Source organism: Pan paniscus, chromosome 17 (genome assembly GCF_029289425.2).
Source record: "Pan paniscus chromosome 17, NHGRI_mPanPan1-v2.0_pri, whole genome shotgun sequence".
Classification (NCBI taxonomy): Eukaryota; Metazoa; Chordata; class Mammalia; order Primates; family Hominidae; genus Pan; species Pan paniscus.
In genome coordinates this window covers 62,446,246-62,470,001 of record NC_073266.2, presented here as the reverse complement: position 1 = coordinate 62,470,001, position 23,756 = coordinate 62,446,246, and the positions used below count along the sequence as shown (strand labels likewise).

The 23,756-nt window shown below is 40.2% G+C and overlaps 1 protein-coding gene across 4 annotated transcripts in view; it reads right to left on the bottom strand.

Moving 5' to 3' along the window:
- The window catches only part of SETBP1 (SET binding protein 1), a 387,029-nt gene that overhangs the window by 23,970 nt on the left and 339,303 nt on the right, over positions 1-23,756 (bottom strand). For 2 of the 4 annotated variants that reach the window (XM_034943599.3, XM_034943600.2), the window contains exon 5: positions 5,569-5,739. The exons of the other annotated variants lie outside the window; for them this stretch is intronic. In XM_034943599.3, the coding sequence (XP_034799490.1) occupies positions 5,569-5,739 (171 nt within the window). The remainder of the gene's footprint in view (positions 1-5,568; positions 5,740-23,756) is intronic. 4 annotated transcript variants of the gene reach the window in all.

The following is a 23,756-nucleotide window of genomic DNA, read 5'->3' as shown; positions in this document are numbered from 1 at the left end:
CATAGGAATATATTTTACAATTTGGAGACTTCCTCAATGTATATATTTATGGTCCCTGGATGTTCCAAATCCTATTAAATTGCACCTTTATTTCTTCTATTTTGGTTCTTCTAAAGATAAGATTTTGGCTGACTTGACCTGTTATTTTGGTTAGGGGCTCCAGGTCATCATTCAACATAACAACAAAAGAAGTAAAATAAATAATTGCATCATTCTTAAATTCCTGTTCATTGCTCTTTTTTGTAGCTGGATATTACTTCATTATTCTGGGCCCCTTCCCATAGATGGCAGCTGGCTAAGAGAAAACTCAAGTATCATAGAATTTGGGAGCTGAAAGCAATTTTCACATCATTTTGTTCTAGCTACTAGTATACTGAATTTCATTCTGATTTCATAGTATTAAGAATTCCCACTATTATTTGTAATGGTAATTAATTTTTCAAGCTTAAGGTTTTGCATCTTGACTACAGGTATCAGTTAGTTCTGATTCGACTGATGGCTGGGCTAATAACAAAACGATTTTCCTAACATTAGTCCCTGCCATGAGAAGCAAAATGCCTAAAAATTTAACAGACTTAGGAAATTTAAATATTTTTACTTATTCATGGGCTCTGGTAGTTTTAAACATGGTAGATAATATAGTTTGAAATAATAATGGATTAGCCTTGATACAACAGATAGAAGCTAAGAGCTGTGCTCACTCTACTTCCTTGTTATCTCAAACTGAGCTACACCTCGAGCAGTTGAGATCCAGTGATAGCATGGCTGATACATGTTTGCTTTTTTTTTTTCTCCTTGGACTTAAGATGAGAGAATGTTGGTGTGTATGTGTTTGTGTGCGTGCGTGTGTGAGTGTGTGTGTGTGAGAGAGAGAGAGAGAAAGGATATACTTGTCTTCCCATTACTGCTAGTCTAGTCTTTCAAGTGCAAAACCATATAGATTTTGTTGCCTTGATGTTTTACTGAGTTCTTACCACCATTTGGAATCTACTTATTCATATAGACTCATCTTAAATATAAGGGGAAAAAACATGTTTCTGAAATGAAATCACAGATTCTCCATACATTACGTGATCTCCCTGAGAAGTTAGTTCAACATCTAGAAAATCAGAAAAATCAGCCTGGCTTATTCAGGTATGGATTATCTGATATGATTGTTAAATCATGATTGGGCTAGTGTAATAGAAGTTGTTTCAAATTATGCCTCACTTTGAGCAAACTTCAGTGGTGCTTTTACTGCATTAGCCCTAATTACTCACAATAATGATGCAATGCTCCCTTGAATCAGACCTCCTTGGCTGCACCAGGGGACTGCAGCTGATCAATAGCTATTGAGCAGTTTGACCACCGAGGCTGATCTGTTTGAGCACCTCCGGCAGCCACTGCCATCCTCCCTCCCAGTAGCTCACAAACTGACATGTTCCCAGCTCGCCACTCTCTCCTGCATCTCCTCGATGGCCCCCTTTTACCAATCAATAATGTCATAATCAGTATGCCTCTGAGACTCTGAGAAGGTAAAAAAATTGCCTGAAACAAAAAAATTGGGGGACCCATATAACACATGCATATATGCATACAAGCTAGAAAACACATATTTGTAAACCCCTGACCCATATTCATTTCTCCCATATTGTATTGTTTATAAAATAAGGTGGGAATGTTCCTTTGTTGTACTTTTACCAAAGATCACCTATTTGAAAAAAGTACTGTTCTTACTACAGGTTGATAAATTATTTGGCAAGTATTTTCCAGCAGCCTACAAAGTGCCTGTCAAATGTTTTCCATTTAATTGTCATTAGGCCTGTAATCCTAGCACTTTGGGAGGCCGAAGTGGGCGGATCACCTGAGGTCAGGAGTTCGAGACCAGCCTGGCCAACACGGTGAAACCCCGCCTCTACTAAAAATACAAAAATTAGTTGGGCATGGTGGCATGTGCCTGTAATCCCAGCCACTTGGGAGGCTGAGGCAGGAGAATCGCTTGAACCTGGGAGGTGGAGGTTGCAGTGAGCCAAGATTGCACCACTGCATTCCAGCCTCGGTGACAGAGCAAGAATCCATTTCAAAAAAAAAAAAAAAGCAGTTTCAAGATTGAGTATGTTTTTCTCAGATGTCTCTCACCATATTTAATGCTGTAAAAGCATACAGCTACTGCCTCTCAACCATTTGTTTCACTCAGTGATTATTTACTGAGCATGTACTATGTGTCAGGAACTGTACTAGGTATTTTTGCATCCACTCTTTTTTTTTTAATTTTTTATTTTTTTTGAGATGGAGTTTCGCTTTGTCACCCAGGCTGGAGTGCAGTGGCGCAATCTCGGCTCACTGCACCCTCCGCCTCCCGGGTTCAAGCAATTCTCCTGCCTAAGACTCCCGAGTAGCTGGGATTACAGGAGCATGCCACCACATCTGGTTAATTTTTGTATTTTTAGTAGAGGTTTCACCATGTTGGCCAGGCTGGTTTTGTACTCCTGACCTCAGGTGATCCACCCACCCTGGCCTCTCAAAATGCTGGGATGACAGGTGTGAGCCACCATGCCTGGCCTGCATCCATTATTTCTAAATAAAATTTCTAATTAATTGAATTACTTCAGTATCTTCTTATCTCAATACACGATTGCTTAAATTTGTTTTATAAGCCACCTAGTTTAACTATTCTGTCCTTTTTTTTTCTCCCTGCAATTGTCTGGGTTTCCAAAACCATTCTGTAGGAATGATAACCTATTAGAAAATAAGCTGATCCCTGCCTAAAGCCAGAAGTAATTCTACCTTGCTTATAGTGAAAGATGAAGAAAGGCACTCTAAAGAAAACAAAAATCAAGTGAGTTGTTTCATCAGAAATACATATTACAGTACTATATATGTTACTATATTTCAAGCACCTAATTAAATAAGATCAAATCCAGAAACTGTTAACTACCTACTTTGTGCTTGGCTTTGGCTAAAGCTATCTATCTACCCCATCAAATTATGAGTTTCATTCACTGTTCTCCAAAAGAAGTAGAAGTCCATATTTATGGAGAAAAAAAATCTGCCTTTGCTCATGTTGGGACTATGACAGAAGTGGGAATCCACTAGAAATCAGGCAGTAAATCAGGAAATTTGGGTTCCAATCAAACTGTATAACCTCAGGCAAATCTCTGAATCTCAAGAGGCCTCAGTTTCTTCACATGTAAAACAGAGCATTGGCCACAAGCCCAGCCTGTGTGTTTCTAGCTCTCCCAGGTTTGTGGGAAGCTTTTTATCTGTGGGGAGTGAAGTCTCAGGAAGGTCTGTCTTCCAGCACCTGGGGTAGATATCTGGCCTATTTCCCCCCAAAAGTCCAGCTCAACAGCCAGAGACCCGGAAATGGACCAAATCTGTGAAATTCTCATGAGGGTCTCATTTAAGTACTGCCAAAAATAAACAGCCCATTCTTGCATCCTGCAACAGGGGAGTCTGGGCTCAGCTCTGATTACCAGGGAGGCAAGTATGAAAGTATAATATCACCTGTTTCTACTGCCCATTTGGCATATTTGTAAATTATTTACTGGATGCACTAGAGGAGGCAGGCCCATATAAGCATGTGATCCCAACAATAAGTTCTCTTATACTGAAGGGAAAGAGTGCAAGGGAGGAAAATGGGGGACCACCTGTCTTTGGCCTCAGAGAAATATCTGTGCATGGCCGGCAAAGGTGGAAACACAAAGGCTAATTTCTCAATCCATAAAGAGAGGTCTCCAGTGCTTAATCGACAAGGTTGAATAACCACTGATCTGGGTGGGTGCAGACAATAGCCCAAATCTTTTGCTTAAGCCAAATGATGTCTTTTTTGAAGTCAGCCACAGCACCAGTTCCCACTTCCAAGACTCTGCCCAACTTGATCCCTTTGTTTGGACACCCTCCCACCAAGGTGCTACTAATCCATCAAGTCTCAGGAGTAACTTCCTCTGCATTTCTGTGTGACTTTCCCTCCTTTGTCTTCTTCTTGTACTCCTCACTGGCACCATTTACCTGGCCATTCCACCAAAAACTTTTTGTTTCACACCAAGTGAAGGCTCATGATCATATTTGAGAGATGACCCCATTCCTTCAGAGCAAGAGTTTTCAAATGGCTGGAGAGAACACCATTTCCAAGAGATGTTAGGAGACAGTCCCAGAAAAAAGGGTTGTGTGATCAGATATGATTGTGTAATTCGGTGTCTCCCTCCTGCAACCTCCCAATGCACATTGGTCAATGCAAGGCCCTGGAAAGCCCTTCAGGAAGGAACCAGGGGTAAGGCAGCAGGTTTTCCTACACCTACTTTTCCATGAAAACATCATTTATCCAAAACACCTACTAGTATTTTGCTGAATTCAATTGGGGAAGTGTCATTCCAAGTGTTTCTTTCTGTTATTTCAACTGGGCTCATTTTCTAATCACCAGTGATTTCCACGAAGGAGGTAGGTATGTAGACAAGTTGAGTTCTTTGCTCAAAGCAAACTGCTAAATTGAAAAACGAATTTGGACTAAATATTAAGAATGAGTCTCTTCTTGGGTTTCTAACAGGCCTTTCTAAATACTGCAATGTGCTTGCCACATTTACATTAATATGTTAATTCAAGAAATATGTATGTAACATTGTCATGCTGTATGTCAGCGAGATAGCAAGAATCTAAACGGTTGACTCTGCCTCTGAGGTATGTGCAATTTTGTTACATGGGAGAAGTTGCAGTCTACGAAATGAGGGGAACTGCATGGTAGAGATTCTGGATGTCCTGGAGGAGCTGTGACTAGCTGGGTTTTAAGGACTTGTAGGATGTGATTAGGAATTGAGTAAGGCTGTCTCCAAGTTGAGGTGTTAAGCCAAACCCAAGGCCTGTCTTCCTGGAGGCAGGGATGAGACTGACACAGTGGAGGTGGGCACAGGGGCTGGTGGGAGGCACTGTGGGGAACAGAGGTGGAAAGGACCAGGCTGTGGAGAACTTGAGATATCTAAATAAGGCATTTATATTTTATCCACTGTTGGCGAGGACTCTGGGAACTACTGAGAAATTCATCAATTCATGGGTAGAAGGTATCGATGCATCAATAAATCAGTGATTACTATCTTTCAACACTGATGAGCAAGGGAGGCAGTGAAACGCACTGGTTGAGAGCATGGACTTTGGAATCCTGACTGTCCACAGGTTCTTGGGGCAGGCTTCTTTACTCTTAGCTTCCTCTTCTGAAAATGAGGATACAAGTGCTTATTTTATGAGTTACAAGAAATAACATATATAAGGCCCTTGATGCAGAGATTAATAATTCCTAAGGCTTGATAAAGAGTAATTAATAATGTTAGCATTTGGTTGCTACTCAGTGGACCCATATTAGAATAAAATGAAGAGCTTTCCAGAGTACCCACCCTCCACATTCCCAGGAGATCTCCTTCTTTTCTCAGATCTCCTCCCACTTCAAAGAGCCAGTGCTGAAACAGCTCCCATGTTCAGAGTCTAGGGGAGGATGGCAAAACAGAGAACTCTTACCTGTATTCAACAGGCCATTCTCAGTGGGTTTTCTCCACATTCATCTTGCTTGGGGTGAACCCAAAGCATCTGAAAAGTGCTCACCTGCATCTGACGTTGCTGCAGATGCAGCAAGGAGAGATAACACTGGGGCTGGTGGAATTGTAACACTGTCAACTGCGGCTGGCTTCTTCCTGGTCATCATGGTGGGCACTGAGCCTTCGTTCTTACTATGCACTGCTGTCTGGTCCACTTTTAAGTGGGGACTTGGCATCCCTAAAAAATAACAACCCCAAAGCTTTCAGTCACTTTAAGGGAACAGGAAGATAGACAACATGTAACCTGGACATGATCTGAGGAAATGGTCAAATGATTTGAACACCTCCTTCTGGTACAACAAGAATGAAATTTAAAAATGCTAAAAGAGAAAAAATAGCTATGACTGGTTTTGCTTTTGTGGCTAAAGTTAGGAGTGATGTCATTCTAGGTTGGCTGCCTGGAAGTGGTGGGGTCACAGCATAGGCCTAATGAAGCAGAATAATCCATCAGGTGCCCCTTTGCCTTTTGAGGATGTACATTCCCATCTTTACAGAGGCTGTGCTGTGTGCAGCATGAAGGGGAGTTCAGAGTGGAAGAGACATGGCTCCCACCCTAGTAAGACTTCTCATCTCATCCAGCTGGGGAAAGAATACTGAATGAGAAGGAAAAATTGGACAGCAAGCTCGTGCAGGCTTGTGTTTTACTTATCCTAGGTGTTTGGGGAGTTCTAAGGATGTAGAGATCAGTGTTGAAAGAAGTGAGAAAAGGCTCATGCTGAAGCTTCAAGGATGAAGGAAAGGCATTTTCAGTAAGGGCATAGGCTAAGGCATGGGTGGGGAGTAAACATGATCCAGATGAGGCCAGCATGCCGGAGGTGGAAGATGAACTGTGGGGATTAGTGTGTCATCAGCCTGTAGGGTAAGGAGAGCTGATTTGGGGGCCTTTGAGTGTCTGGTCATAACACGCATCATATGTCATGTCATGATGATGCTGAAAAGCCTGAGGAGTCAGGAGGTGCCCCTGTAAGGAACTAGAAATTTCCTGTGTAACAAACAGTAAGAGCTATTCTGCATTCCCATTTCCTGAGCTTGAATCTAGGCTCTGCAATTTTCCAACTCTGTGATGACGAGTAAGTTACTTAATCTCTCCACGTTTTAAACTTCTTTACTTGTAAAAATGGGGTGGTGATGATACTACCTTGTAGGGGCTGTTGTGAGCATCCAACAAGTCAATCCATGTAAAGAGCTTAGAACTGTGCCTAGTGCATATTCCGTGCTATAAAAGTGCTTAACATTATTATTATCCCTATTATTGCGACTATCATTACTATGACCTGCTGCTTCCTCAGAACCAATGGTAACCAGCAAGCAAAGGGTCAGTTCTTCTCCCTGACATGACTAAGAATATATGGGCACCTTCCCTCCAACCCCAATGCAAAAACAAGGCTCTCTAACTCATCCAAATGTAAGTCAAGAGGCTAAGGGTATGTGAATCCATTTCAAATGGTTACCTATTCAGTTTCTTCATCTGCAGGCTACATAACACTAACAGCAGCAACAACAAATTGGGCCTTACCATATTGGTTCTTGACTCATTTTTTCTATCCCAACTAACCTGACTGATCCAGTCCCCTCCCAGAGTAACACTACCTCACATAGTGAGATCAGCTTCTCTTGGGCCTCGTGGCAACCCTGTGAAGCATGTAGTGTGGATATTACCATTTTCTCAATTTTACAGATGAAGAGAACACATTTCTAAAAGGTTAAAGGAGACCTGAACTCACTCATACAGCTATTAATGTCAAAGCTGGAAGTTTCCAGGTAGCCGGACACTAAACCCAGGGATCACATTGGTCCACCTGGCCAAACTCTAATACCTGATCATGACCCCAGTCTGCTGACAGCATGTTTCATGCTGAGGATGAAGAGGCCCCAGTATCACACCTGGATAAGGCATCTGTAACTACCTAAGGAAGACAGTCATGCTGACATTTACCTCCTTCCTTCCTCCTATTCTCCATTCCAGTCTCTGAAACTCCCAGTTGTGATACCATGAACAAAAATGCCATTTATGCTTTTCTTGGAGTTTATATTTCATAGCACTTTGAAGGTGGAGATAGGCAAACATCAAATTCTATGACAGACAGATTGCAAGGCACAACCATCAAGAAACTAGAAGGTGTAGCAAGTATGTATAATATGCCTTGTTTGTAAAATTTGCAGGTGTGCTCATCATGGGCTAGGTACAGACATATTTAAAATTCATTCAAAATCATTTGTAAAGCGACACATCCAAATAGGTAACAGTGGTTATTCTGAGGAAGGAGAGCTCAGAGACTGGTAAGGAAGAGGGAGTGTTTTTACTTCTTAACCTTTTTTTTTTTTTTTGAGACAGAGTCTCACTCTGTCACCCAGGCTGAAGTGCAGTGGTGCAATCTTGGCTTACTGCAACCTCCACCTCCTGGGTTCAAGCGATTCTCCTGCCTCAGCCTCCCGAGTAGCTGGGACTACAGGTACCTGCCACCACACCCGGCTAATTGTTTGTATTTTTAGTAGAGACGGGGTTTCACCATGTTGGCCAGGATGGTCTCGATCTCCTGACATTGTGATCTGCCCGCCTCGGCCTCCAAAAGTGTCGAGATTACAGGCATAAGCCACGGCACCTGGCCACTTCTTAGCCTTCTTTATTATTAATATTTAAAAAACCCACAAATATGTATTAAACTTTTCATTCCTTTCAGAAAACAAACACAGTTTGGAAAATATCCAGAAGCCTATGGGCACTGGGGCAGAATGACTGAGGTATTTTCACAACTTGGCTGCTAAAAAGTCTGATAATGGGCAGAGCAGGCATGAGTCTGATGAAAAATTCCCATTTTGGTACACTGCACCACCATGGCATTCCCACCGAATGGATGGAGGCAGAATTTCCACAGAACAGCTCAGGAAATATAAGCGGTCAGATTTCTATTGCATAACAGCTCCTCTGGAAAAACTCACTGATATGTCATCTTTATACCTGTGGACACAAGTTGGGAAAGTAATTCTTTGTTCAAATTATGCTATGCTTGGGGCATGAAGGCCATAAACAGGATTAGCAGTCAGATATTTAACTCCCACTTGGGAATAAACGGAGTCAAGTCACTTTAATTGTACCCATTTTTATGCAAATGCTCACAATCCAAATTAGTCTCAGTCCACCTCAATTCATTAGAGTTGATCCAATCAGATCTCTCTTGGGTGTACTATGCTACTCAAGTGTTCATGTTACAGAATATACTAAAAGTAATAAAATGATATTTAAAACATTCTATAATTTAGATGGTCACTATTAGCTCTCTTGAAAACCCTAGATCCTTTAAAATTTTCTAGATTATAGTACGGCTTTCTAGTTACCACCCAATGATTTCAAAAACAAATTAAAAAAGAAAAAGAAAAGCCGGACATTTTTCTCAGCCATTTTTGGATTTTGAAAGGATAATGGAAACAATCCTAGAAATAACACAACAAGAATATTAAGAAAGCTTTAAACAAATGCTAATCTATGAACACTCATTAATCCACAAAATCTATCTGAGGGCAGAGGTGTCAGGAGACGGTGATGGGGTACTGGTCCTTGGGAGAGTGCATTGGGCAGGCTACTGGAAGTCTCTTCATTACCCTTCATTGGTGACTGATATTCTATGATGAGCAAAAGCAAAGTTGGGGGCGGGGGGGGGGCATTTGAAACGTTTCTTCCCAGCATGAACCAGGCTTCTATCAATGGGAGGGAGATTTTTGATGCTAGAGGGTGATCATAAAGAAACCCAGATTTAACCTTGTACGGACTGGACCATTGAGATGTAGCACCACTGCTTACACAGAGACAATCTGTAATGCCACTGGTGTGCTCTGGGAAGGGATCACTGTCTCAAACTCAGAAAGTAGACTGTATGGATAGCACCCTTGGTAGGCGTGTTCAGAGCATCCCTAAACCCCAACATGAGACAAACTGCAGTGAGGATTGCCTATTTGGAGGCCAGTAAGTTTTTAAAGAGGAAAATAACAATGCTAATAACTTTGTGGATCCAACATCTGTTCTTAATTAAAAGACACAGCCGGGAGGAAATACAGAAAAGTTAAACCTATAGGAAAAACATTCCGCTATAACCTATTGACCTCTATTGATAATTTTTTTTTAAAAAAAGTCTCTGAAACTGTGCTGTAGCCTGTGTAGAAATAGTCACTCATTTTCAAAGGTAATTTCTCATAGACCACTTATCCCCTCAAACCTCTACCTGCACACCGTGTTTGCATTAGGGACTTGATTTATGGATTCCTGCTCCTTCCATGCAGAAGCTGACTTCCTGTTGCCTTGGTTACTTGGAGCTCAGTTCAAGGTTAAACTACTCCCAAATCAAAATCAGTGGCAGGCGCTGCATCTAGCGGCCAGGTTATTGACTGCCCCAGGATGCGAAAAGGTCAGAGACCAAAGCATTGTTTACTACCTTAAGGGTAAGTCAATAGCTTCAATATTTCGATTCTGTTTCTTCCGAAGTAGTAGTTGCTGCTCAATTACCTGTTCCCCAGGTTGCTCAAGGTCACAGAGGTCATGAAGGAAACGTAGGGTCTATGGTGGCTGACTTTCCCAGGATCCCTTTAATGAGCTCTGCAACCTTGGATAATAAAAACCAGCCTCACCTTAGAGAAGCTGTATGTTGTTCCATGGTTTATAAAGCTAGTTATCTACTTTATATCATTTCTCTATAGGAAGAAAAACAAACAAAAATCTTTGTGGGATGGCTACTATTTACTACCCTTTCCTAGATAAGAAAGTCAAGGGGTTCAGAGAGGTCATGTGATCTGTCTAAAATCACACAGCTGTAAGAGGTGGGATGATCTAGATTCTCTGATTCCCAGTTGGTTCTTTGTTCTGCATAGTTTCTTTAAAATAAAAGAGGCGATGGAGTCATCACCAAGGGATCCATATGTAATTCATTTTGTAACATCCGCTGCAGAGCACAGTATATCTGGCAGATAGTATGTGATTAATATAGGCTTGTTGAACAGTTTAATTAATTTTGTAATTCTAAGATTTGCAAATGTAGATATTTCGTGGTGAGAAAGCCCAGGCTGGCATGGTGGAAGAGGCTGACACCACTGGGATGGTTGGTCCCTTTAGTCATCTTCCTGGCTCCCTTTACACTGCAGAAGACAGATTTTGGCATAGACTGGGAGTTATATTGAGCAGTTAGTGGTTTTTAAGCTTGCAAAGAGCTTTGATATGCATTATGCTATTTGTCCCTTGCAGCATCCCTGTGGATGACAAGAGGCAAATGGTAAAACTCCTAATTTACGAACAAGGAAATAAAGGCACAGAAGACCAAGTGATTTGCCCAAGCTCACATATCATATGTGTGGAAGAAGCAAAGCTGAAATCCATGTTTCTTGACTTAATTCAATGTTCTTTCTTTCCCTATAACAAGTAGACTTTTGAGTAAACCAGTAAATGACATATTTTTCACAAGGAAAAAACTACTTTTGAAAACTTGATAATAATTCCCTCGCTAATATATTGGTTGTCTATTCAGATTATTCTATTGTTCTTTTTTCTTGTTTGCAAATGAACTTCATTCATGGCAATAAGGGGAATCGACATTATAGAATAAAGTGAATCAAGTAATAGATACCCGTAGGTTTTGGGAAATAATATTTTTTTGTGCCAAAGTCAATAAAAATTTTATTTTTAAATATGGCACTGGTCAAAACAATTAAAGGCCCTTTTCCCCAAGATTTACATTCTAATAATTTTTCTGTAGCATAAGGGTAGCTGTGGCTTTTTATAAGAGCAATGAAAGAGCCTAAAGCACTTTTTAATCATCAGAAGACAGAGCCTCTGCTACTATTCATATGGCATCTTTGGGTGAATTAGAAAAAGGCAAATTCCAGGTGAATGCAGCTCCATGGACTCAGAGCTTAGTAAAGAGAGGGCACCTTTGGGCAAATTAGAAAAAGACACAGCTTTCTGTGTGCACGTGAACCCCAGGGTCTCATAGCTTGGGGAGAGGAACACAGGATGGATTTTATCCCCATTCTCCCCCCATGCCAGGCACCTGTGAACAACAAACAACATGCTTAATCAGAGGTGGTGACCCTATCAGCATTAGTTTTATGTCAAATAAGTTTTACTTCATTCTAGGATGAGTGAAGAGATGAATGAAGGAAATTTATCATCATCACTTTCATTCTAAGATAAATTTCACCTTTTAGGATGAAGGTTACTTTTGGGCAGAATACTATTTACTGAGTCTAGAATAAATCATTTGGAATTTAACAATCATTTGAGAGTTGACTAGCAAAACTTGAAAGTTGTGATCTCTGTCTTCACAGAGATGGTTTAGAAGTGGAGAGGGGGGTAAGACAGAAACACCTATAAAATTGATAAACCAAACAACAAAGGATGTCCAACGAGTCCTTCACAAATTAGGAGGCAAATGAGATCTCAATGGGATCTGAGGTGACCTCCTTTCATCCATTTATTATTTCAATGTTTCTTAAGAACCCATAGGTGACAAGCACCATCAGGCCTCAGGAACTTGAGTCCTTTCCGAACAGAGTCAACCATCCACTCAGGAAGATACACACAGGTACAGAACTCTCAATATTAAAAGTTGGGTAGAATTCCACAACTAGAAGCAGAAGGAGGGCCTGCCAGGGCTGGAAAATGACCAGAGCAAAAGCAGAAACTACATTTCTTTGTGCAGCTGCAAAAAGAGTACTTTGGATGAGTTGTAAAAAAACAAATACTGAGCTATGCCTGGAAAGGCAGCTGGGAAAAATTAAAATCACATCTTCTTGTCAGGTAGAGTTCAGGCCTCCTTCCCATTTGTCGTCTCACCATCCTGAACATACTTCTGTAACAGAATATACCTCCTGTTTCATACTTATTTGTTCATTTCTCTGCCAATTCTTCCAGGCAATTGTAAAAGTTTTGGGGTTACAAACCATGTCTCACTTCCTGTTGGTTCCCCAGCACCTAGCTTGGTAGATACTAGGTACTTACAAATGTTAGATGGACACATCTATCATTCTAGGCTCAAACCTTTTAGGAAACTGCACTAACTACTTTAGCCTACATATTCCTCTATTCTTAAACTCCTTTTTTCCATTAAAGTGTGTATAGTATACATGCTATAAAATATAGCAAATAGGTAAAGAATATATTCTCTAGAGTGAGACTGCTGGTCTTACTAGCTGTGTGATCTTGGGAAAGTTGCATTAGCTTTCCATGTCTGAATTTTTTTCATATGTTAATGACGTTGTTGTGTGGATAAAAGGAGTTTACATATTGGGGTAAACAGAAAATAATGTTTCCCCTCCAAAGCTGTCCACATCCTAATTCCTAGAACCTGTGAATATGACAAAGGTAAATTAAGATTGCAAATAAAAATTAATGCTGCTAATCAGCTGACCTTAAGATAGAGCAAGTGCTCTTAATTATCTAGATGGTCACAATACAATCACAAAAGCCCATTCAAATGAAAGAAGGCAGAAGAGAAGAGTTAGTGAAAAAGAGATATGATGACAGAAACAGGGCAAGAGAAAGCAGGAAAGATCCAAAATTGACACCCTAACATCACAATTAAAAGAACTAGAAAAGCAAGAGCAAACACATTCAAAAGCTAGCAGAAGGCAAGAAATAACTAAGATCAGAGCAGAACTGAAGGAAATAGAGACACAAAAAACCCTTCAAAAAATTAATGAATCCAGGAGCTGGTTTTTTGAAAGGATCAACAAAATTGATAGACTGCTAGCAAGACTAATAAAGAAGAAAAGAGAGAAGAATCAAATAGACGCAATAAAAAATGATAAAGGGGATATCACCACTGATCCCACAGAAATACAAACTACCATCAGAGAATACTACAAACACCTCTATGCAAACAAACTAGAAAATCTAGAAGAAATGGATAAACTCCTCGACACATACACCCTCCCAAGACTAAACCAGGAAGAAGTTGAATCTCTGAATAGACCAATAACAGGCTCTGAAATTGTGGCAATAATCAATAGCTTACCAACCAAAAAGAGGCCAGGACCAGATAGATTCACAGCCGAATTCTACCAGAGGTACAAGGAGGAACTAGTACCATTCCTTCTGAAACTATTCCAATCAATAGAAAAAGAGGGAATCCTCCCTAACTCATTTTATGAGGCCAGCAACATCCTGATACCAAAGCCTGGCAGAGACACAACCAAAAAAGATAATTTTAGACCAATATCCTTGATGAACATTGATGCAAAAATCCTCAATAAAATACTGGCAAACTGAATCCAGCAGCACATCAAAAAGCTTATCCACCATGATCAAGTGGGCTTCATCCCTGGGATGCAAGGCTGGTTCAATATACGCAAATCAATAAATGTAATCCAGCATATAAACAGAACCAAAGACAAAAACCACATGATTGTCTCCATAGATGCAGAAAAGGCCTTTGACAAAATTCAACAACCCTTCATGCTAAAAACTCTCAATAAATTAGGTATTGATGGGACGTATCTCAAAATAATAAGAGCTATCTATGACAAACCCACAGCCAATATCATATGGAATGGGCAAAAACTGGAAGCATTCCCTTTGAAAACTGGCACAAGACAGGGATGCCCTCTCTCACCACTCCTATTCAACATAGTGTTGGAAGTTCTGTCCAGGGCAATTAGGCAGGAGAAGGAAATAAGGGTATTCAGTTAGGAAAAGAGGAAGTCAAATTGTCCCTGTTTGCAGATGACATGATTGTATATCTAGAAAACCCCATTGTCTCAGACCAAAATCTCCTTAAGCTGATAAGCAACTTCAGCAAAGTCTCAGGATACAAAATCAATGTACAAAAATCACAAGCATTCTTATACACCAATAACAGACAAACAGAGAGCCAAATCATGAGTGAACTCCCGTTCACAATTGCTTCAAAGGGAATAAAATACCTAGGAATCCAACTTCATATCCAAGCGATATGAAGGACCTCTTCAAGGAGAACTACAAACCACTGCTCAATGAAATAAGAGGATACAAACAAATGGAAGAACATTCCATGCTCATGGGTGGGAAGAATCAATATCATGAAAATGGCCATACTGCCCAAGGTAATTTATAGATTCAATGCCATCCCCATCAAGCTACCAATGACTTTCTTCACAGAATTGGAAAAAACTACTTTAAAGTTCATATGGAACCAAAAAGGAGCCCCCATTGCCAAATCAATCCTAAGCCAAAAGAACAAAGCTGGAGGCATCACGCTACCTGACTTCAAACTATACTACAAGGCTACAGTAACCAAAACAGCATGATACTGGTACCAAAACAGAGATATAGATCAATGGAACAGAACAGAGCCCTCAGAAATAATGCCACATATCTACAACTATCTGATCTTTGACAAACCTGAGAAAAACAAGCAATGGGGAAAGGATTCCCTATTTAATAAATGGTGCTGGGAAAACTGGCTAGCCATATGTAGAAAGCTGAAACTGGATCCCTTCCTTATACCTCATACAAAAATTAATTCAAGATGGATTAAAGACTTACATGTTAGACCTAAAACCATAAAAACCCTAGAAGAAAACCTAGGCATTACCACTCAGGACATAGGCATGGGCAAGGACTTCATGTCTAAAACACCAAAAACAATGGCAACAAAAGCCAAAATTGACAAATAGGATCTAATTAAACTAAAGAGCTTTTGCACAGCAGAAGAAACTACTAGCAGAGTGAACAGGCAACCTACAAAATGGGAGAAAATTTTCGCAACTTACTCATCTGACAAAGGGCTAATATCCAGAATCTACAAAGAACTCAAACAAATTTACAAGAAAAAAACAAACAACTCCATCAAAAAGTGGGTGAAGGACATGAACAGACACTTCTCAAAAGAAGACATTTATGCAGCCAAAAAACACATGAAAAAATGCTCACCATCACTGGCCATTAGAGAAATGCAAATCAAAACCACAATGAGATACCATCTCACACCAGTTAGAATGGCAATCATTAAAAAGTCAGGAAACAACAGGTGCTGGAGAGGATGTGGAGAAATAGGAACACTTTTACACTGTTGGTGGGACTGTAAAGTAGTTCAGCCCTTGTGGAAGTCAGTGTGGCGATTCCTCGGGGATCTAGAACTAGAAATACCATTTGACCCAGCCATCCCATTACTGGGTATATACCCAAAGGACTATAAATCATGCTGCTATAAAGACACATGCACACGTATGTTTATTGCGGCACTATTCACAACAGCAAAGGCTTGGAACCAACCCAAATGTCCAACAATGATAGACTGGATTAAGAAAATGTGGCACATATACACCATGGAATACTATGCAGCCATAAAAAAAGATGAGTTCATGTCCTTTGTAGGGACATGGATGAAATTGGAAATCATCGTTCTCAGTAAACTATCACAAGAACAAAAAACCAAACACTGCATATTCTTACTCATAGGTGGGAACTGAACAATGAGAACACATGGACACAGGAAGGGGAACATCACACTCTGGGGACTGTTGTGGGGTGGGGGGAGGGGGGAGGGATAGCTTTAGGAGATATACCTAATGCTAAATGATGGGTTAATGGGTGCAGCACACCAGCATGGCACACGTATACATACGTAACTAACCTGCACGTTGTGCACATGTACCCTAAAACTTAAAGTATAATAATAATAAAATAAAATAAAATAAAAAGAAAAAAGAAACAGGGTCAGAGAGATGCTATGTTGCTGGCCCTGAAGACTGAGGAAGGAAGTCATGATCACGGAATGCAGATGGCATCTAGAAGCTAGAAAACAAGGAAATGGATTATCTCCTACAGTTTCTAGAAAGAAATGGAGCTCTCCTTGATTTTAGCTCAATGAGTCCCATTCAGACTTCTGTCCTCCAATACTGAAAGATGATGCAATTATGTTGTTTAAGCCACTAAGTTTGTGGAAATTTGTTATGGCAGCAAGAGAAAACTAACGCACATGTAAGAACACTTCCTTTGGTGCCCATTTATAGTAAACACTCAATTGTGTTAACCATGATTACTTCTTAGCACTACACTTAGTGATTGGCTCATTTTAAACTTATTTCTTACATATGTTAAAGTTAAGTGTGTCCCCTACAAGATTTTAATTCCTAGAAAGCAGAGACTTTATATTCTTTTCCTATATCTTGCTAGCATAAGACTGATCCAAAGAAATTATTCAATGGATATTTATGGTTAATATCTTATATGAGAGAGAAATAATTTGCTAATATGAAAGTTAAGAGACTGAAATCATGAGACACTGGGTTATTGCAAGCTCTTCCCCATGATCGTTAGATGAACTTGGACAAGACTTGGAATCTCATTCTGCTTTGGTTTCCTTCTGGTCAGAATAAATCACTATTCTGATTCTGAGCTTTCTAGATTCAGAGAAACCACTATACATGGTCTGGCTAGTTCTTGCCTTCTTAATTCAGAAGTGCAGAAATAGACTGAGGAGATAACATTTTTGTTCATTAGAAAATAATAGATTTACATTAAAGAGTATTTTACTCTATGCAGTAAATTATAATAATGCAGAAGTCACTCTCCCTCGATTCTATAGTGGAAAGGTTATGCCAGCTCAAAGGTGTTCTCTAGAAGTGTCCAATGACATCATTTAGAATGGAGAGGTATTAGACATAAAAATTGCAAAGAGGAGACATCCCAAGTTAAAGGTTTTAATTTTTCTGCATCTCCAACATCAGATTCTATTCTTCCCAGGTCAGTGGTGGTGGGGGAGGGAGAAGCACATATATACACACAGAACCCAGCTTAAAGTTCATAGATATTTTTAAGCTCAGGTTAGAATTCTTGCCTAAGTTGGTTTGTACACACACATACACACGTGTGTACACGCGCATGCACACACACACACATGCTACAGAAGGACAAAGCACAGATAGACAGAACCAAACAAAATGCGGATGTAATTGCAACCATGCTTTAAAAAGTGCAGAGACAATAGGGTGGTAACTATTCTCTGAAAAGTATAACAAAGGGAGTTGCAAAGGGTACTAACAAGGAAAAAAACCAATGCGTGCATGTAAGTAAGACCAATTTAGTAGTACAATGTACCAAGTATGCACGTTACATCCTTGGCAATCAGGTAGGTTAAGAATTTGCTATAGTAATAGACATAAAGCATGTTACAGGCTATTGCTGAACATATTGGAGCTTCGGTAAAGTAAAATCAAGGTAGGTTAAGGGTGGAAGAAAGCTAGTCCAGTCCTTCCTGGGTATCTGAGTCCCAGAAAGGGGATGTGACTTGCTGTGCCTAGTGTCACATACAGAGGGTGGCAGAGGCATGATTCTGACACTAGTCATGTCCTTGGATCGTCTCAGGCCAGCATGCTGGCTTGGTGCTCAAAGGTTATATTCTGAGACTTCAAGAAACCAGTCTTCTTTTACTCCTGGTGTATGCTTGTTATGCCATAATCACAGCATGGCTTAGAAACAGACCAAGCCAAAAATGCCAGATGTGATACAAGCTGTAGGGCCACTGTCTCTAGAAGATTCTTCTCTAGATTCTTCCTAATGTGAAGGACTTAGTAATCAATGCCAGTTAATATAAGCATCTTTTGTAGTGTCTTCCTTTTTACCTCTAGAGCACATAGTCGCAGAGCACATCTGCATGGTAATACAGATCTCAATGCTAACTGGGTCACCTTATTTGCATTTTGATTACTGCTTATTTAGAAGCCACATTGAAAAAAGAGCTTGATATCAGGAACTTAGTGCATGCGTGCACATAAATATATGTCTAAACAGATAAATGCACATTTACTGGCTTGCGAAAGATTAGCCCAACATGTCCTCACCTTTTATGGACATATCTGTAGAAGTTTGGCCATGTATTGATGTTGGGATTGTAAATAAGGTTATGGAATATAATTAGTCTTCTCAGCAAAAGATCACCCACTGTATATGGCTTGAGAAATCAATTCAGCATACATTCTCCTTGTTAAGTAGTCATGTCTTTTCAGATGAGAAAGTTGCATTGTTTTAAGTGCTTTATTGGGTGTCCTTTCTTCAAACCACCTACTTTATTTCGCTGTTTGAATTCCTCCTGTAGAATACAAATACATAGTGATTGTGTGCAGGCATGCACATGTAGATACAGAATGTGTGCTAGAAAAGCTCTCCTCTTTGCAATAGAAGTGAAAAAAAAAATCAGAGAAACTCAGACCCATCATTAGATAGATCTCCTAATCTTTATCTCTAGTAGTTCAGTCAGACAAGCTAATACCATGATGATGGCTTTGAAATCTCTTAGGAATTGGATGAGGAGAAGCGATAGTGATGAACTCCCAGCTAATAAACACAGAGTGCTTATTTCGGCAGAATGATCAATTTCTAGATGTCCTGAGGCTTGTCTGATACAGTTGATTTACTCATCCTCGCTTACTTCACTAATAAAGCCAAAGTCCACCATCAGATTACAGAGGTGCCTGGGATTTCTTAAAGGGGCAGGAGAAAGCCAAGGTAGTATTCATCACCTCCCTTTAAGCATCTCTGAGCATCTGCAGCCCTTGAAACCCCAGCTGCCTTCCTCGGCTGATACTCTGTACTCAATAGACTTTGGGCTAGTACAGTAATACAGACAATTAATTTGTTATCTTGTTAGTGGAAATTTAATGCAATGATCTAAAAGAACTCTTACATATTGTGATAAACTTTAGTGCCTCCAGGCGGCTCCCTTCACATTGGGCTCATTTCACATCTCATCCATTATGTAAATGAGATGTGGAAATAGTTGAGTTTCACTAATGTAGCTCAACCCTGATGGATTGGAGAGAGCCAGTCCTACTGAAACTAATGAGGTTAAATGCATCTCAACATTTCTTTCTACTTGGTTGATTCTGTAAGCCCCTGTTTAAGAAATGGATGCAGTGCATTTCTTTCAACCCTCCTCTAAGGTAATTTCACTGTTGCCTGGCTCCAGAGTGGTCCAAAGTAAGTCTGATTTGGATGATGTCTGTGTTGGTTCCAACCACTGCATTGTGTGCAGAGCTAATGGACAGCCTGCCATTACATTGTAGCAAGACTGACGAGTTAAGATAAAAGGGAAGTATTTTAATAGTAACTGTGTCTGAGAAGGTCTTTAGGTCATCCAGAGAAGAGTAGTGGGAAGTTTACAGAAGTGTACAGTGAAGATGAAGAGCCCTCGGTGGGGCTTGAGCTAAGAGAGGAAACTGTCATTGGGGAGGTTTGGAACTGGTAGAGAGATATTGCCTCTGAGTCAAAGATTCACAGACTGCTGTGGAGGCAGAATGCTATTAAAAAAGAAAGAAGCATTTCAGGAAAAGCAGCCTCACACTATTATTCAGCATCGTGGAACCAGAGAGGTGAGTACAGGATGCTAGTTTGAATCAAAAATCTTTTTTTTGATTCTGAACTGGCATCTTGTCTCCAGTCTTTGAAACTCCCATTTCTCAGCCTTCCAAATGAAATCCCTATTACAGAAGTCCTTACTCTTTATGCCTGTCTCAAGACACAAGAAACAGCCTGTGAAATTGTTTAGTCTTTATTTTAGAGGGGAGAGAGGTTAAGAGGAGGAGAGTAAAGCAAAGACATGGAGACAGAAGCATTCTGTGTAAGGATCAAAATCCAAATACGTTAGTCAGTAATTGGGAAATATGCCACTTATAAGAAAAGGAGTTTTCAGCTGGTGGATAAGGCCATGCCCCTGGAGCCAGACGGTCCTTGGTTTAAATCCCAGCTTTGTCACTTAACTGGGTATTTGACCTTGTTTAAATGATTTAACCTCTTAAAGCTTCAGTTTCCTTATTTTTTAAAAGTGTAACAAACCTCCTACCTCAGAGGGCTATCGTAGGGATTAAATGAGATAATGCCAATAAAATGCTTAGCAAAGTGGCTGGCACAGAGAATATGCTCAGAACAGGCTAACCAGGAACAAAGTCAAAGAACTTTGAATATTTAAAAGGCATTTAGGGTGGACACTACCAAATGCCTGACTGGAGGGTTCAATTTGGATGACAGGTTGCTGGCCAACTAATTGCTCCATCTCTGCCATCCTAACTAACTTCGAACTCTCTGAACGCGGAACCCCAATAAGCCAAGTTTTGTCATCATCTACATACTCAATTTGATGCTACATTCTCAATCAACGGCTGGTGGTTGGCTATAAGGAAGCAGTTTTGTGCACGTGTTAATTTATTCAGTAAAAGTTTCAGTGCCTACTGTGAATACAGCAACTCCGTGCCCTTTGGGGGACTGTAAAATATAAGAAACAGTCTAGTCTTTGGGTAGCCGAATATCCAGTTGATGAAACAAGATGCTGGAACAAGAAATTTAAATAAAAATAACAATCTCCCCTGAGCCGAAAAGATCACCCATATTACCTTCCATTGTACCTGGGACCACACTAGAGATTTATGGAGGTGACTTGAACTAGCATATTCTAGCACAATCATTAAAAATGGAATTTATTTACTATATGTCTCGGATACAAACATAAATAATTGATCTGGTTGATTAAGAATCAGAATTTATGTTAACATAGATACCACAGTAAAAGTAACAAGGCAACCAGTATGATAATTTTTATGAAAAAGCAGCATTTCAAAACAGTTAAGAGGATAAGCTCTGAGCCCATTCTCAGTGTTCAAATCACAGTTCTACAGGCTACTGGTTATCCAGGCCTGGGTAAGTTATTTAATCTCTCTGTGCTTCAGTTTACTCATCAATAATAGAACTAATAGTAGTACCTATCCCCCAGGCTTAAATGTGAGGCTACTAAGATACAAAGACACATTTCTATCTTCAAAGTGCCAGAGGCAAACATGTAAATGCTAATTTTATTTATTCTTATTTTTATTTTTTGAGATGGAGTCTCGCTCTGTTGCCCAGGCTGGAGTGCAGTGGTGTGATCTCGGCTCACTGCAACCTCTGCCTCCTGGGTTCCAGTGATGCTCCTGCCTCAGCCTCCCATGTAGCTGGGATTACAGGCACCTGCCACCATGCCTGGCTAGTTTTTGTATTTTTAGTAGAGATGGGGTTTCACCATGTTGGCCAGGCTGGTCTCGAACCCCTGACCTCACGTGATCTGCCCACCTTGGCCTCCCAACGTGCTGGGATTACAGGCGTGGGCCACCGTGCCTGGCCTGTAGATGCTAATTTTATTACTCTGTGAGAAGGATCACAGGCTCAGGTGTAAGAGCCATGACTACTAGAAAAATGAGTGACTTCACTGTTGGGGAGGAAGGACGTCACTGAGAAGGTGGTTGCACTCAGCACTTATTTGGAAGCATTCACTGAAAGGAGATGAAAGACTTTCCAGGAAGAAAGGCCAGCCAGCATAAAGGCATGAAGCACACAACAGTACCGCATGTTTGGGGAAACACAAGAATTCTTGTGTGGCCAGACTACAGGTTTCTGGGGTGGCCAGGTGAAATGTAACAGAAGACTGGGCTCAGGATCAGACAGGGAATAGTGCCTGGAGTTTGAATTTCACCTGTGGGTCATATGGAGTCATGAAGGATGTCTATGTAGAACCATAAACACTCAGCCATGGAAAAGAGGTGGTTTGTTCTCTATGTGTCCAACTTGGGACAAAATCTGCTCCTAGTAGGTTTTGAGAAGGTGGCCAAGCAATTTTAAGACACTTTCGAATCAAGGGTAGAAACTGAACTTTTGATATGGCATAGTTAACTCGTGTGCCCTACTGTACATAATTCCGACTTGCCTTCCCTTGGTTTCCTTTTCTCTTCCTCAACATTTATTGGACAAATTCTACGTTAGAAGTTTCTTTCTAGGCACTATGAGGGAAACACTAAGGAATAAGCTATGTTTTTTGCTCAGAAGACACCTAAACCCATGCTCAAATGATTATTTTTGCAAATCAAATCTTATTTGATTCATTAGGACAGCTCATGTTTAGAGAAAGCTGGAGAGGAGGGCTTAGAGAGAGTTATGTTTTCAAGAAAATAAGACCCTCCCTCTCTAGTGTATGTATTCTGCAAATGTGAATTTTTATATATTTGCTCTGGGGTTTTCAATTTTTCTTCTTCTCTTTATGAGTTGTATATTTGACATAGTTTTAAAGGACTTCATTCCCAGCACAAAATTTCCTATAATGCTCATTCTCCAATTATGAAAAAGCTTTGAACACACGAAAGAAAATGGGAGGTTTGGGAAGAGAAGAGAAACAACTGAATAATAATGACAGGGGGTGAACATTTCATTGGTGGTCTAAGAGGACAGATATGCAGATAGAAACCATACAGGCAGTTTAACCAGGAGAGCAAGTTGGGGAGGCCATTAGACCAGGATAGGGGATTAATGTCAGTTCCTAAAGAAGCAGATGCATTATAGATTTAAACTGTGGCATCCTAATAACTGATTAAAAATAGTCAAAATAGACGATAGCTGGCATACAGACCCAAAACTAAATTGTTTTACTAATTTCAAATTTCATGCCTTGTTTAATTTGTAAACTGAAGTCAGTCCAGTAAGTTATAGATACCACTGAATTGATATGTGTTGTGATATTCATGTATTTATTCATATTACCTATTTATTTGTTCAACAGATGTCTGCTGAGCAACTATATTGAAGAAGGATGTCTGCCAGACCTTAGTAACCATGCCATTGCAAAACAAGATAAAGATGAAAAGAATTGGTATAATAACCAAGAAAGGGCAGTGATGATTATCATTCTAACTAAAGACAAACCACACATATTGAATTTCTGACCGCTATAGAAAGAAGAGTATTGAACACTGAGATTAGTTCAATACACAAACACCCCACATTTGTGGATGGATATGCAATAGAGAACAAAGCACATTGCACTGATGTCTGGAAAGTTTTGCACACCTAGTGATTCATTTACAGACCATGCTGGACAGGAGCATCTCCATACAGAGGTGACTTCAGGTGTTCAGTGCATGGTTTATGGTCATCAAAAAAAATTGCATGGTGAGAGGACAGAGATTCAGGACATGGGATTTCCAGACTCACTTATCTTTAGCTCTATGAGTTTGAGCATAGAAGGATGTCTATGCTTTTTGTCCTGAGTTTCTTTATGGCCTCTAATTCCTTCTGATTCTGCATTTTGGGTAGATAGAAGAATTTCCTCTGCTCCTAAACTGTAGGAAATGCACCTGGCCACCTTAAGGGAAGATCTGAGAGTCAAATGTGGGAAACATTCCTATTTTTTAGAAGATAACAAAGATCTCATTTTTTCT